General features: G+C 40.7%; 1 protein-coding gene across 1 annotated transcript in view; it reads left to right on the top strand.

Annotated features, from left to right (window-relative positions):
- The first annotated feature begins 4,302 nt into the window (after positions 1-4,302).
- LOC128734410 (receptor-type guanylate cyclase Gyc76C) overlaps positions 4,303-15,148 on the top strand; it is a 43,974-nt gene continuing 33,128 nt past the window's right edge. Inside the window, exon 1 of the mRNA XM_053828607.1 lies at positions 4,303-4,389. Coding sequence (XP_053684582.1) covers positions 4,308-4,389 — 82 coding nt within the window. The 5' untranslated portion in view covers positions 4,303-4,307. The remainder of the gene's footprint in view (positions 4,390-15,148) is intronic.

Here is a 15,148-nt window from a genome sequence, read left to right as displayed (position 1 = left end):
AGCTGATTTGTTGTGCTTTAGCTGCATGATGACCTCCGTAACTTCGCCTATCGTTGGGGCTGGCACGTATTCCCCGTTTTTGCTCCGTCGAAACCGTTTCCGCCATGGCTCTCCGCCTGGGTGCCATTCAGGGGTTCGTTGTTGATTTTTGCTCTTATTTTTTCTTATTCCTTCCATTCTCTTCATTTTCTCTCATTATTATTTTTTTCTATGCCATTATTTCTTTTTCTAGTTTTCGTCTTTTTAATTTTCCTCCTTGTCGATTTTCGTCTTCGTTCGTTTCCTTTTTCCTCTTTTCTGTCACGTTTTTTTATCTGCTTTGGGCTCCCTCCTTTCGTTTTGCTCTTCGGTTTTCCTTTTTCAACTCCCGTTTTTCGTCTTTTAATTTCCTGTTTTCTGCTCTTTCTTTTCTGTCCAATTTCCGGTCCCATTTTCCGTTTGTCCTATTGCTCTCTCTCTCTCTCTCTCTCTCTCTCTCTCTCTCTCTCTCTCTCTCTCTCTCTCTCTCTCTGTCGCGCACGTGCGCTATTCTTCTATTCCCTTTGAAATTTTCTCTAGTTTTCTACTCTTTTTCTTTTCTGTTTTCCCATCTCTTCTATCACATTTGTTTTTTTTTCTATTCAGTCTACTCTCTGTTTGTCTCGTTTCCCCTCCTTTTTATACTTCCTTTTTCTGCCCGCTGTTTCTCTTGTCTTCTTGTTCCGTTTATCGCCCTTTTCAATCCTGATTTTCCTTTTTTTCCCTTTTTTGTGCCATTTTTCTTATATTTTCATGCCGGTTTTTCCTCTTTGTCAATCTGGTCTTTTGTTTTCTGTTACATTAACTCTTTTTCTATTAGTTTGTTTTCGTCTATTCAGTTCCTCTAATTATGTTCTGCATTTCTTCATATTCTATCACAGTCTGTTTTTCATTTCATCTCATTTGTCTTTCGCTTCAATTTTTTCTCTCTATTTTTCTCTTTTCTGTTCTCGTTTCTCAATTTTGCTACTCCCGTATTTTATTCGTTTCCATTCTTACTTTTCTGTCCCATTTTTTACATTTTTGTTATCTTTTTCTTCTTTTCTGACCAAATAATCCTCGTTTACTTTCCCGTTATCCTCGTTTGTTTTATTGTATTTCCTTCTTTTCTCTTGATTTCCTTCGGTATTCGATCCTTGGCTTGTTGTCGTCAATTCTTTTAGCATCTCGACACATGCAAGTCGACTTCAGCCTGGTTGAGCCATCTAGTACGTTGGGCACCTCTATTCCTGGTACCGGTTTTGAAAAGAACGAATTTTATTGCACAGTCGTCCGACATTCTTGCGAAGTGGTCGGCTCACCGTAGTCTCACAACTTTTGCCAGATGTACGATGGGAATCTCTCCAAGTAGTGTCTGCAACTCGTGGATCATACGACTACGCCGTTCTCTACATTGCCTTTGTACTCCGTCAAAAATACCTTTTGTATGTCTTCAACAAGCAAAGCCGCATAAACGGCGTATGCTCCTTGATCGAAGCGTCTTGCGGAGGGTAAAGTAGGCTCGACTACCAGCTTGAATGCGTTGTTGAATCTCAAAAGAAGACTATGTATTCCAAAATGTACAAGTTGGAGTGCCTGAAAATTACGTATCTTTCGTACATTAAAGCTCACTGTGGACCTGTAAAGTTTTGGCCTAATGTGACCAGCTGCCATTACAGCGGAGCCGGAGATGTACTATAGTGGTATGTAGATAACGGGGTGCATTTCTTCGCAAAGAACATCAATCCACCCTGACTGCTTTTGATTTTGCTCAATTGAAAAATATTGGGTAAATGTCAAATAGACGTTAAAGAACTGTGGAAAGGTGGTTCTTAAATACGGTTTTTAAATTTTTCGAAAAGTATTGAGTACCCAAGTTTGAACAAAATCGGGGCCATTTTAAATTTCGCTCTATTTTTACTTGATCGCAAAAAAAATTAACGCCTTGTTTGTACAACAATGATTTTTATTCAAATGTCAATACATAATTCATTAGCCAGTAATTTGTTTCCTAAGCCTTTCTGATATTTCTCAATGATGCTACTAAATACACTGAAGTCGCTTTTTACGCAGTTTTTTACGCGACTATTTTTACTCGAATTTCGGAATTTACGCGGTTTTTTTACGCGAATTTCGGAATTCTCGCGGTTTTTTACGCGATTTTCGGAATTTACGCGGATGTGCTCAGAACGTCTATTTTTTCGCGTAGTGTTGAAGTCCACAAAGTTTTTTTTACGCGAAATTTTGTTTTTTTACGCGAATTTCTGAATTTACGCGGTTTTGATTTACGCGGGATGTATCCTTCGCGAAAAAAGCGACTTGATTGTATTAGCTTTATACACATAATCTTAAGTTGTACAGCAGCCGGATAGAGTTTTGCACGGGCGAACATAACCTCGCTTCTTTGACGTCTATCGGTGGTTTGTTTACATGGACTTAGAATGTTTGTTAACATGATATAAGTGAATGGCTTTAACGGCAAGTCAGAAAAGCTCAAAATCTGCCATTACAAGAAGTTTGGCTGCTGGACAATACGCTTTTAAGGCGTTTAACTCCAATTTATGCATTTCGCGTTTGCAAAATTCGACTAACAAGTAGTAAACAAACCACGAGTGGATGTCAAATGAGTGAATCGCGTTCATTCGTGATGTCACCTTGCAAAACCTTATAAGGCGGTTTCGAATAAAAACGTTTCCAATAAGGACGATCTCGGGTGAAACCATCAAGGCGGTCGAACGTCCTTATTGGAGTCTACGTAGCATATGGGATGTGGGAATAGACAATTGGTTCCAATATGGCATAGCTCGTGATCCTGACCGTATGGAACGTTGGTGTCTTCGACAAAGTTGTTCAGTAGATCAACGGATTTTCATTGGATTATAGTATTTCGGAATTGTCTCACTACGTGGGGCTAATATATATGAAGTATTATTATATAGGCTGTATCTTGCGCTGCTGGCTATCTAGAAAGTTGCGCTCTTCGGGAAGGTTACTCAAATGACTACCACCTTTAAGATGGTATGGAAAATAGCACAGAATTGTCTCACTACGTGGCGCTAGTGTTTATGTAGCATTCTTATACAACCTGTATCCTGCGCTGCTGACTATCTAGAAAGTTGCGGTATTGCGGAAGGTTAAGTGATTACTGTGAAAAAACTTTTTATAAAACGTTTTATAAAACTTTTTATAAAATCTCATCAGTTTTAACGTATATTTTTTCCATCTTTTCTAAGCGAAATTAAATAATCCTGTTATTCCTACACGGCTCATACTAACCAGTGATTATCTGTATGATTTCCACTCTACAACCACGATCAGTTTGGTCACTTGATACATTATTGCCATAAACTGTAATTTAATCGTTCGTACAAGAAACGAGCAGCTTGGACTGAAAATAATAAATTATGAAACTAATTATTCTTTTTCCTCGTTTTCATTTTTTCACCTTCCAGTGACGCCGAGCGACATTGCTTGCGGGACATAGAGCAGCAGTTCACATGAGCTACAACGAGGCTACCGAACTGTAGCCCAACCCAAACGTTAGCGGGGAGTATAGCGGGCGGAGTTGTTGCAATTACAAACTGCACCGATTCTGTGTCAACACTCATGCTGCGTATGTCAGCGTAGTTTGCTATAAATTAATTGAATAATATATATCAAATCAAACGAAGTTCATAATTACGTGTAAATGTGAATGATTGGTGGTTAATGGAAAATGCAGTAACTACAGGTGCGACCGAATTGCGGCAAACGAAGGTCCCATGTCATTGCTGTCGCGCCTTCGACCGTTGCGCTGGCATCGAATGTTAAACGGAAGCAGTTTCTATCAGTGCGCCCAACAGTCGCGAAAAGTGGTGAAGGGGAAGAAGAGTGCTGCGGTGGCATGAAATACGCGAAAAATGCTACGTTGTTTTAAAATGTTAAATCTAGTGCACATTTCTGGCAGTGAATGGGCTCGTTGTGAAATTTTTCAAGTATCGTTGCTTTGGAAGGTTAACCGCCACCGTCGTGGGTGGATGTGCGATAAAACGTAACAGTCGAGTAGCATGACGTTCGGAAATACCGCTCTGAAGGCCACCGAAGAAGTAAGTAGTGCAGTAGCGGCAACAGAGTGGAGTCATCCTTCAACGAATTATCAACTACAGCAGCAGCAGCAACAGCAGTTTCCACCGGACACTAAACACCGTAACGCAACCAGTTGGCGTATCCACTGTAAGCGGCATAGGTGCAGGAGGTGCTCTAATCCCAGTGCTGGATGTGAATCGATGTTGGTAGCAATCGTTGTAATCGTTCTGACCAGTTTTACTGTGATGATTGGTGGTGATGTGTTCACCGTTGGATATATCACCGGTTCACTAAGGAGATCCGGGGATCAGGAATATGCAAGACCAGGTGCGTGTATGATTTATTGTGTGTGAGATACAACTTTGCTATAGTCAATCACTTGTTGCATATTTTTTTGTCAATCAATCTGAATGCGTTGAAAAGCTCAACCTGGTAAATAGCTGGATAGTGACTGCTTTTAATTTTCTCAAGGATTGTGCTAAACAGTTGAGCGCCCTGCGCTTTATTTTTTCGCCAACTTTAATGTGCAGTTTAGTTCAGTTGTTGTTTCAACCATGAGATACAGAATACCGAGACTCATTTCATGCGGCGATAATATGGCTTTGTTATGCGAACGAGCATGAACGGAAAGAGAAATGTGCCCCCAGCTTCCGTTTCCGCTTTCGGGATTCACAAGTAGCCCCGAAGCGTTTGTTTTCGCTGCGTCGGTTGTGGAGGTAGTTTTTGGGTCGCTGCGTTATCACCTAAAGTGCCTTTGTCAACACCACCGACCGGGCAGAGTGTGAACCGAGAACTTCGTTTCTATATTCTATGATTCGCTTTACTTTGGCTGGAAACCCGCAGACTCCCGAGCCCGGCAGACAGATCCAACCGCCAGAAGACAGATGAAGTTGATTAATTCATTAGTGGGCCCATTACGTTGCCTGATGGGAGTCTTATTTATCTTTACTGAAGGGTTACTGCCGCTAATTGTCTCGGTCACTAGCAGCTGATGATGGACGCGAATTGTTATGAGATGGAGTAATTTCTAAAATGATGAATAATGCACCGTGATATTGGTTGGTTCTGTATTTTTCTTGCATCATAATTGCTTGAAGCAAGTAATTTAATAAAAGAAGAATAAATATTTTGATAAAAAAGTAAATTTTAATTTAATTTCAATCATTGAAACGAATATTGTTTATCTTGCGACAGTTTTAAATGATACAACAAAATAGGGAAAAAGTAAAATGCACATTGTTGCATAATGCATATTTTTTCTGGACCTCGAAGTTGGTATTGTATAGTCATTGAAGCTTTCAAGCAGGTTTTAAGCAAATACCAAAACTTTCTCAGCTTGCTGTTTCATGGATGATATCAGGAATCGAAAGATCGCTAAAGTCAACCACGGAATATGTTCGGCAATTAGCACCAGCAGCACGTGCAGGCAATTTATCACATTCCCGTCAACACTTCACACCTAAGTTTGGCCACTTAGTAGCAGTAGTAGTATTAGACACATTATGCTTCGGTTAGACTCTACAAATTTATGCAGCTGATAAATTTACTTTAAAACCCTGCTAGTCGTTGATGGAATTCTGTTCGAATCGATTTGATCAGCTAGATGTAAACGAATGCCGTATAGTTCTTCTCTGTATGTAAAACAAAGGGCACATAGTGTGAGCATGAATAAACAGTTCCCTGTGTGTTCGCGATAGTAGATGTGAAAATAAGTGTCATAAAAGCCGCAGCACCCAGCAGGGCTCCAGATCCATTTATCAACAGTTGGAAGGTTTTTATACTGCTCCTTTCCCATCGGCCACTATTGTCTGCTGTGTTTTGTCAAATGAAACGACTAAACAAAGGAGATGATAGTGCACGTTGTCGAAATAAAATATGTGACACAATAAATATCAGAACTGCTGGATTTACATAACAATGTTCGGTGGCACTCGATGCTGCTGCTAAGGTCATATAACACAGATAGTTGTACGAGAAGTGGTACAAATACAATAAAATCATTTTTAACTTAGACAAACAATGTCAAAACTTGTGTGAACTAAGTTTGGTCTCATATTGGAAATGTCTTCATTAAAAAGTAATCCTGAAAAACTTCACAAAGTTTTAATTCTAGTTGATGTTTTTATTTAACCGCCCAGTTAGTTTCGAGGTACGATGCTGGGGTAACATTGTGATTCTTGTTTCGAGTGATCAACGTGGGCGAAACGAACCAACATCCCTCGAAACAAGAATCACAATGTCACCCCTGGTCTGAAAAGCAAGTCGTCGTTTGTTAGAATCTCGGCTAGACGGTGCTGCTAGATGGAGTTAGTAGGATTGTTGTACTAGCTACGAAGTCTGTCGATAAAGCAGGGTCAAGTCACAGAAAATCATGTAAATATAAATTACTTGCTGTAGCCCGCGTGCGTTGCCTTGCGTCTAATTCCGAGCGAATCTGAGGTACCCTACCTAATTTTCTATTATTTTGGCGAAAAAATATTTTATAATGTGATATTCTAGATTCATTATAACGGAGATAACCGGAATGTATGACCAAAACTTCTAAATGTACCTCTAACGTTACGCAACTCAATAAGATGCATCTACTACGTTATAGATGCTTGTCGTAAATGCAATTTGGCTTGATTTGCTGTATTTCAATTTATTTGTTTGAGCATTCGCTTACAGTTAATAAACTAGCTAATTGCCCGATCTTGCTCGGGGCCCCTTTGTCTCGCAGCCACTTGTACATTTATTATTGTAACGAAAATTCTCATAATGCAAGAAACAAAACTCTTTTTTTCATTTGAATATGTCTACCCTTAGCCAACTCCTCCCTCCTGTTGTCCCCAAGCCACTTGTAAATCTGTCTTTTTTCGGGAATCTCAATAAAGCGAGATACAATTTTTTTACGTTGTTGAACCTCCCTACTTGTCAATGGTCACACTATTCCTCACCCTTCAAAAATTCTCCTCTTCTCGTCTAGCTACTGAAGTGGCTTGTCGTTTAAAGACAAAGCCTATTGAACAAGGTTTCTCCAGTCAACTCGGTTGTAGGCTGCCGCACTCCAATTCCTTAGACACCGAGTACTCTCCGCCAGATCTCGCTCCATCTGGTCTAACCATCTTGCTCGCTGCGCTCTTGGTTGTGTTGTTCCTACCGGATTTGAGGTGAACACCATCTTTGCAGGGTTGTTGTCCGGCATTCTTGCAACATACTCTGCCCATCGTATCCGTCCAGCTTTAGCCACCTCTTGGATACTGGGTTCGCCATTGAGCTGTGCGAGTTCATGGTTCATCCTCCGCTTCCATACTCCATTTTCCTGTAAGCCACCGAAGATCAGCCATAGGCTCTGGGCACTCGTCTTTCGAAACCCCCGAGCCCTCGCAGGTCCTCCTCGAACATTGTCCATGTTTCATGCCCGTAGAGAACAATCGGTCTAATAAGCGTCCTGTACAGGGTGCACTTTGTACGGGGACGTAGTCTGCTCGACCGCAATTGCTTGTGAAGTCCATAGTAAGCACGACTTTCGCTGATACATAACACACCTTCGAATCTCACGTCCATTGTCCACCATTACCAGTGAGCCGAGGTAGATCAATTCGTCTACTACCTCAAACTCATCGCCGATGATCATTATACTACTGCTCAAACGGCTTCGATCTGTCTCGGTTCAGCTGGTCAGCATGTACTTTGTTTTAGACGTATTTACCTTTAACCCAATCTTTTCTGCTACGCGCTTTAATCTGGTGTACTGTTCAGCCTCCGCCAGAGATGTTCTGCCGATAATATCCATGTCATCGACAAAGTGGATGAATTTACTAGATTTGTTGAAGATCGTACCCCACGTGTTGATATCCGCTCGGTTCAAAACACCTTGTTGCGTTATGTTAAACAGCAGACATGAGAGACCCTCTGTGTGATTCGAATGAACTTGACAATCCACAGGAAATCCGAACACAGCACTGTGTACCATTCCATCGATTGAATCAGTTTGATCAGATTCCTGGAGAAGCTGTATTCACGGCTCTTTCGGAGGATCTGTCGCATTTGATCCGTTGTAAACCGACCTTCGACGGCTTGATAAGTTCCCACGATTCTGTTCGCAATTCATGATAGTCAGAGTAATTTTGGGACAGTACTTTGTAGGCGGCATTGAGAACTGTGATCGCTCGATAGTTCTCACAGTCCAACTTGTCGCCCTTTTTGTAGATCGGGCGGATAACTCCATTTTTCCACTTCGCCGGTAGCTGTTCCGTATCCCAATTTCTAACAATTAGGCTTTTTGCATACAAACTGGCGTGGGTACCGAATGTTGTTCATAACGGAGAGTTTTGGGTGCATTTTAACTATCACTAGATATTGGTTCGATCAAAACGTGGTCGATCTGTGTTTCTGTCCACGTTCTGTCCAGGGTGACCTCCACGTGTACTTGTGAGGAGTCAATGGTGGAAGAAGGTACTAGAAGGTCTTAGACCTATTTCATTGGTCAGCTGGTGTGCGCTGAACCCTCCAATCACCGGTTTGTGCTCTTCCTCCTGGCCGACTTGAGCATTGAAATCCCTGATGACGATCTTGATATCATGTTGATGTCATGGTGATGTTGATGTTGATCTTGATGTCCTGGGCACCGGTCGTATTCACCTTACTTACTTTACTTATTCAGCCGAGAGCCGGGGTGGCTCTTGCCGTATCAAGAATTCCTCTCCATTGTACTCGGTCCTGGGCTACTCGTCGCCAATTCGTTGCGCGTCTCGACACACGCAAGTCAGCTTCAACCTGGTCGAACCATCTAGCACGTCGAGCCCCTCTATTCCTGGTGCCGGTGGGGTTCTTGAAGAGAACGGATTTCACAACACAGTCGTCCGGCATCCTTGCGACGTGGCCGGCCCACCGTAGTCTCCCAACTTTCGCCATGGGAATCTCTCCAAGCAGCGCCTGAAGCTCGTGATTCATACGCCTCCGCCACTCTCCGCTTTCCGTTTGTACTCCGCCAGAAATAGTCCGCAACACCTTTCGTTCAAAGACGGCAAGTGCACGTATGTCTTCCGTAAGCAAAGTTACTGTCTCAAGTCCGTAGAGGACTACCGGTCTTATTAGCGTTTTGTACATCATCAGCTTTGTGCGGCGGCGTATGCTCCTGGATCGAAGCGTCTTGCGGAGGGAAAAGTAGGCTCGATTTCTAGCTTGAATGCGTCGTTGAATTTCCTTACTCGTATTATTGTCAGTGGTGACTAGAGATCCCAAATATACGAACTCATCAACCACTTCCAGTTCATCGCCGTCAATAGTCACTGTCCGTTGGAGGCTAACGTTACTTCCTCGGGAGCCTCTTCCTACCATATATTTGGTTTTCTACGCATTAATTTGTAACCCTATCCTTCTAGCCTCCGTTTTAAGTCCGGCGTAGATTGCCTCCGCCGTCCCACGGTTTCTGGTAATGATGTCGAGGTCGTCTGCAAAGGCTAGGAGTTGGCTACTCTTGCTGAAAATCGTTCCTCGCATTTCGATGCCGCTCGCCGGATCACACCTTCAATAGTGATATTGAATAACATACAGGACAGTCCATCTCCTTGCCGTAACCCCCTGCGCGATTCGAAAGGACTTGAGAGTGTCCTCGAAACGCGCACGTAGCACATCACTCGTTCCAGAGTAGCTTTGATCAGCCACGTCAGTTTGTCCGGAAAACCGTAGTCGTGCATCGTGCTCTGAAATCCACGAAAATATAATGCGTGGGCACGTTGTACTGTCGACATTTCTGGAGGAGTTGTCGGAGAGTAAAGATTTTTGAACCGTAGTAGCACGGGCTCCCATAAAGCCCGCCTGATACTGCCCTACGAATTCTCTTGCTATTGGGGATAGAAGAAAATCTGGGAGAGCACCTTGTAGGCGGCGTTGTCCAGCGTAATACCGCGGTAGTTACAGCAGTCTAGCCGGTAGCCCTTTTTGTAGATGGGACAAACTACGCCTTTCATCCACTCCTCCGGTAGTTCCTCTTTTTCCTAAATCCTCGAAATCAGCCAGTGAAGTGCCGTTGCTAGCGGTTCTTGGCCATTTTTGTAGAGTTCTGTTGGGAGTCGGTCCTTTCCGGCGCCTGTATTATTCTTCAGGTCGTATTCACCTACGTATTTATATTCAACTACGCGTAGAACACATCCTTGTAGTCATCGGTACTTCTGAGGTGATGGCTGTACAGGTTCATGATGCTTATGTTGAAGAACCGGCTCTTGATTGATTCGAGGATTGATTGGCCGCCATCCAATCACTTGTTTTCGCATCTCGCCCATCACTATTAAGGGTGTACCTAGTTCGTGTGTGTTGCTGCAGCTTTGGTAGATGATATGTCCACCTCTGAACGTACGTACCGTTGAGTTCTTCCTTTGGAAGTTGTGAGATAGACATTTCCACGTCCAGCCACTCGTACCCAGGTAACCGCTAAGCACTGAATTAAGCTTGAAAGCTGCTCTATATTTGCAAGTTACATGCTGCCAGATATAATTCAGTATTGTCAAAGCGTAGCAGCTTTAAAATGGCATTCTCAATGCTGAATTAAAATTTACTTGAAGCACTATGAAAAGCTGATTAGGCCGGCATCAAAAGAGATTTTGAACACTGCTCACACTTGCAGGAAATCTCCTTGCGAACGTACGTGTGATAACAGAAAAAATGCTTCCCTCTCTTTTTATCTTACGCAAAATCCTGCACCGCCGATTGACTAAACATCAACACGAATCTGTAGGGCATATGCATACTGATAATATACAAGAAATATTTCTATACATGTATACCATCACATAAAAAGAAAATAAAAGGTAGGTAATTCTCCCAAAGTGCAACTTATGGAAGAAATGTGAAAAACAAAATCTTTCCCTCCATTCCGCCTTGATAAGCAAATCAAACATTCGAGTTAGGAATTTCGGTAATTTAAGTAGAGCTATTGGCAGCTGACTCGCAACTACCGTTAACAGATCAACTGGTAAAGGCGTTGCCCTACTCTTCCACTTCAAGTCACGTAATCGATAGATTGGCTGGCGGTTCAATTCTAACCGAAAAAGAAAATAACAAAAAAGCAATCTTGAAACGTCAACAAAGTACGCTATATAAGCATAACAGAGAAGGAAGATAAAGAAAGGATGTACAATATTATTTTTCGTTTTTTTTTATGTTTGACGTTTTACCGTTACGCAACAGGCGTTACGTTTTATGACATTTGTAAATCTCCAAGCACTAATGTAGCCGAATATTTCGCCAAAACCGGCTTTCTAGCAGCTTTTTATTGGCATATTGAACTATGCTGCACGATATGGTGTGCACCATAGGCTAATAAAAAGCTAGATTTCTGCTTCTTTAAGTGCTCACTGGTTACTTGGGTACAACTGACAAATGCAATAGAAACGCATCCCTTTACACTTTTGATACACCCCCTTGTAAGAGACCATCTCCCCTTTTGTCAACTTCTCTGCGCTGATTCTTGTGTATCAAAAACATATGTTAAGTTTAATGAAGAACCGTCCATCCATTCCGTAGTTACAGTGAAACAAACATTCATACTCACGTTACCGCCCCCCCCATGCCGGCACCTACCCAATCAGCTCCTCTTTCTGTCACGTAGCCTATTATGCATCTGTTTGCTCTCTGAATTTTCCATTAACGGAAGTGAAACAAAGCTTTTTTTTCCAAATATCCCTCCATATCCAAATATCCCTGCTCTGCTGGTCTCTCAGTCACTTGCACAACTGCAACTAGTTTAAATGCAAGAGTAAGGGAGCTCCTGTTACTTATTAGACCCCCCCCCCTCTTTTTAGGGACCGCCCCTCCTTTTGTTAACTACCTGCATGGACCATTTAATGTAGTAGTAGTAGTAGTAGTAGTAGTAGTAGTAGTAGTAGTAGTAGTAGTAGTAGTAGTAGTAGTAGTAGTAGTAGTAGTAGTAGTAGTAGTAGTAGTAGTAGTAGTAGTAGTAGTAGTAGTAGTAGTAGTAGTAGTAGTAGTAGTAGTAGTAGTAGTAGTAGTAGTAGTAGTAGTAGTAGTAGTAGTAGTAGTAGTAGTAGTAGTAGTAGTAGTAGTAGTAGTAGTAGTAGTAGTAGTAGTAGTAGTAGTAGTAGTAGTAGTAGTAGTAGTAGTAGTAGTAGTAGTAGTAGTAGTAGTAGTAGTAGTAGTAGTAGTAGTAGTAGTAGTAGTAGTAGTAGTAGTAGTAGTAGTAGTAGTAGTAGTAGTAGTAGTAGTAGTAGTAGTAGTAGTAGTAGTAGTAGTAGTAGTAGTAGTAGTAGTAGTAGTAGTAGTAGTAGTAGTAGTAGTAGTAGTAGTAGTAGTAGTAGTAGTAGTAGTAGTAGTAGTAGTAGTAGTAGTAGTAGTAGTAGTAGTAGTAGTAGTAGTAGTAGTAGTAGTAGTAGTAGTAGTAGTAGTAGTAGTAGTAGTAGTAGTAGTAGTAGTAGTAGTAGTAGTAGTAGTAGTAGTAGTAGTAGTAGTAGTAGTAGTAGTAGTAGTAGTAGTAGTAGTAGTAGTAGTAGTAGTAGTAGTAGTAGTAGTAGTAGTAGTAGTAGTAGTAGTAGTAGTAGTAGTAGTAGTAGTAGTAGTAGTAGTAGTAGTAGTAGTAGTAGTAGTAGTAGTAGTAGTAGTAGTAGTAGTAGTAGTAGTAGTAGTAGTAGTAGTAGTAGTAGTAGTAGTAGTAGTAGTAGTAGTAGTAGTAGTAGTAGTAGTAGTAGTAGTAGTAGTAGTAGTAGTAGTAGTAGTAGTAGTAGTAGTAGTAGTAGTAGTAGTAGTAGTAGTAGTAGTAGTAGTAGTAGTAGTAGTAGTAGTAGTAGTAGTAGTAGTAGTAGTAGTAGTAGTAGTAGTAGTAGTAGTAGTAGTAGTAGTAGTAGTAGTAGTAGTAGTAGTAGTAGTAGTAGTAGTAGTAGTAGTAGTAGTAGTAGTAGTAGTAGTAGTAGTAGTAGTAGTAGTAGTAGTAGTAGTAGTAGTAGTAGTAGTAGTAGTAGTAGTAGTAGTAGTAGTAGTAGTAGTAGTAGTAGTAGTAGTAGTAGTAGTAGTAGTAGTAGTAGTAGTAGTAGTAGTAGTAGTAGTAGTAGTAGTAGTAGTAGTAGTAGTAGTAGTAGTAGTAGTAGTAATATATAATATATAAATATTTTAAAGATTTGCTGTTTTTCATACTTTTCGCTAGTTTTCCACCGCCGTGGAAAATTTTGCGAAAAATTTATTCCAACTTATATTTTTCCCAGATTGTTGAGAAAATTTGCTTACATTTTCAACGATGCAAGAGCTATGAATTTTTAAAATAAGCGATGACCGAGCAAATCGGAATATTTCCCTTGGAGGAGGCTTGGTATACACTTTTCGCTTCGATTTTGCTCTTTTGATTACTGCATCTCAGCCAAGCAAAATTTGAAAAAGTGATGTATGGGGAGTTTGTAGAATTTTTTATTATCTACAATATTGCTGAAGTAAGCATTACTGTGCATTTTGTATTTATGGCGCTATAAGGCTGCTACCTTCTTGGTAGCAAAAAGAGCGCTCTTTTTGCTACCAACGACGTTGCTGCCCTACAGCGCCGTAAATACTAAAGATAAAACTTCACTTTCTTCAGCGATATTATAGATAATTACTAGCTCTACAAATGCCCCATACACCACTTTTTCAAATTCTGCTTGACTGAGGAGCAGTAATCAGAAGAGCAAAATCAAAGCGAAAAGTGTATGCCAAGCCTGCCTTGGAGTTTTTGGAAAAATGGCACAGCTCGAATTTTTTAAATACATATTGTTTTCATTTATGCCCGTATGCAATGTTGAAATTCTGAGACCCTTCGGCTCATTTTTTTACGATAATTACGGTAATACATTACGATAATAAATGCCCGCGAAGTGTAACACAGTTTTTCCGAATGTTCTTTGCTGTTTTCCACTGCTAATGTTTTCAAACGTCTGGAAAAGTTTTCTGTATCACATCTTGTGCTTTCACCAGTTTATCCTACCTTGGGCATGTGCTTTCACTGTGAGTTGTCTCAAATTTTTGGTTTTTAAATTATGTTCAGGGCGCTATACTAGGTGAAATTAAAATCTTCACATGTCAAAAATTGTAATAAACCAAAATACCATCTGTTTTATGGTTTTAGTACCTCAAATTATTAAAACCATTAAAGCACAATACCACATATGTTAATGGGTCCAACTGTTGTGAAAGTTCGGGTTTCAATGTCTAAAATATGCCACCTAGGGCATCTTCATCGGTGATCTATTATTAGATCAGAGTTAGTTAAAATTTTGGGTCAGTGGAAATAAAAATAGAACTGGTAAAATGGATCAATGCAGATCGATCCTCAGTGGTGTGGTGGATGTAAACATTTTCTCTAGCAAAATCGATAAAAGGGTACATGATGTTAGTCAACCGAGTCATAGTTCGATTTTCACCCATTTCATCAAATTATGCTACATATGTCAAACTAAACTAATAGAGCTAAATCGATTAAGTCGGAAATTATCCTGTATACTAACAGCTGGCTGTGGAAATCTGTCGAATAAAAAGTAGGTCAAGTTCCGAATGCGGAGTGTAGCACCAAGGTTTTGCTATGCTTTATTAAGAATGAGTTGGGAGTTTTCTTTCTACATTTGACACTTTGTTTGTTGGTTTTGTTTTACACTCAGGCTAGTGCATCTGGTAACTTTTCTGCTCCACAGCTATCGCAGGCAGTTGGATGCTTTTGTTATTCTATATTTGAGAGGTTTTGAGCCTGCGACTGGTTCGCCTCTTATTGGATGCTTTTTAATCGATTTTGTAGTTTCAACCGTATGTCTTTTTATGCAATCGTTATATGCAATCTGGTCATGAACCTCTGTCAATCGAATTCGGGGCTGAAGAGGACAGTTCTGAGTTTTGATTATCCTAAATTATTGCTTTTAGTGCTTTCATCTTTAATCGTAAATGGTAGACAAATTTAATACAATACTTAATAGTGTTATGCAATCCTCTGAACATGCTTTAGATCGCAGTGCAAATAAAGACAAATGCGAAAAAATACTGGATTTTTGGTACCGGTATTTAGCATCGTTTGCTCTTGTGCTTTGTTCGAATTGATTTCTATAGAGTGAGAATCTCACAATTACAAATAAGGGTTGTT

This window comes from Sabethes cyaneus, chromosome 2 (genome assembly GCF_943734655.1).
Source record: "Sabethes cyaneus chromosome 2, idSabCyanKW18_F2, whole genome shotgun sequence".
Classification (NCBI taxonomy): Eukaryota; Metazoa; Arthropoda; class Insecta; order Diptera; family Culicidae; genus Sabethes; species Sabethes cyaneus.
The sequence above is the reverse complement of the archived record's forward strand: the minus strand, read 5'-3'. Positions and strand labels throughout refer to the sequence as shown.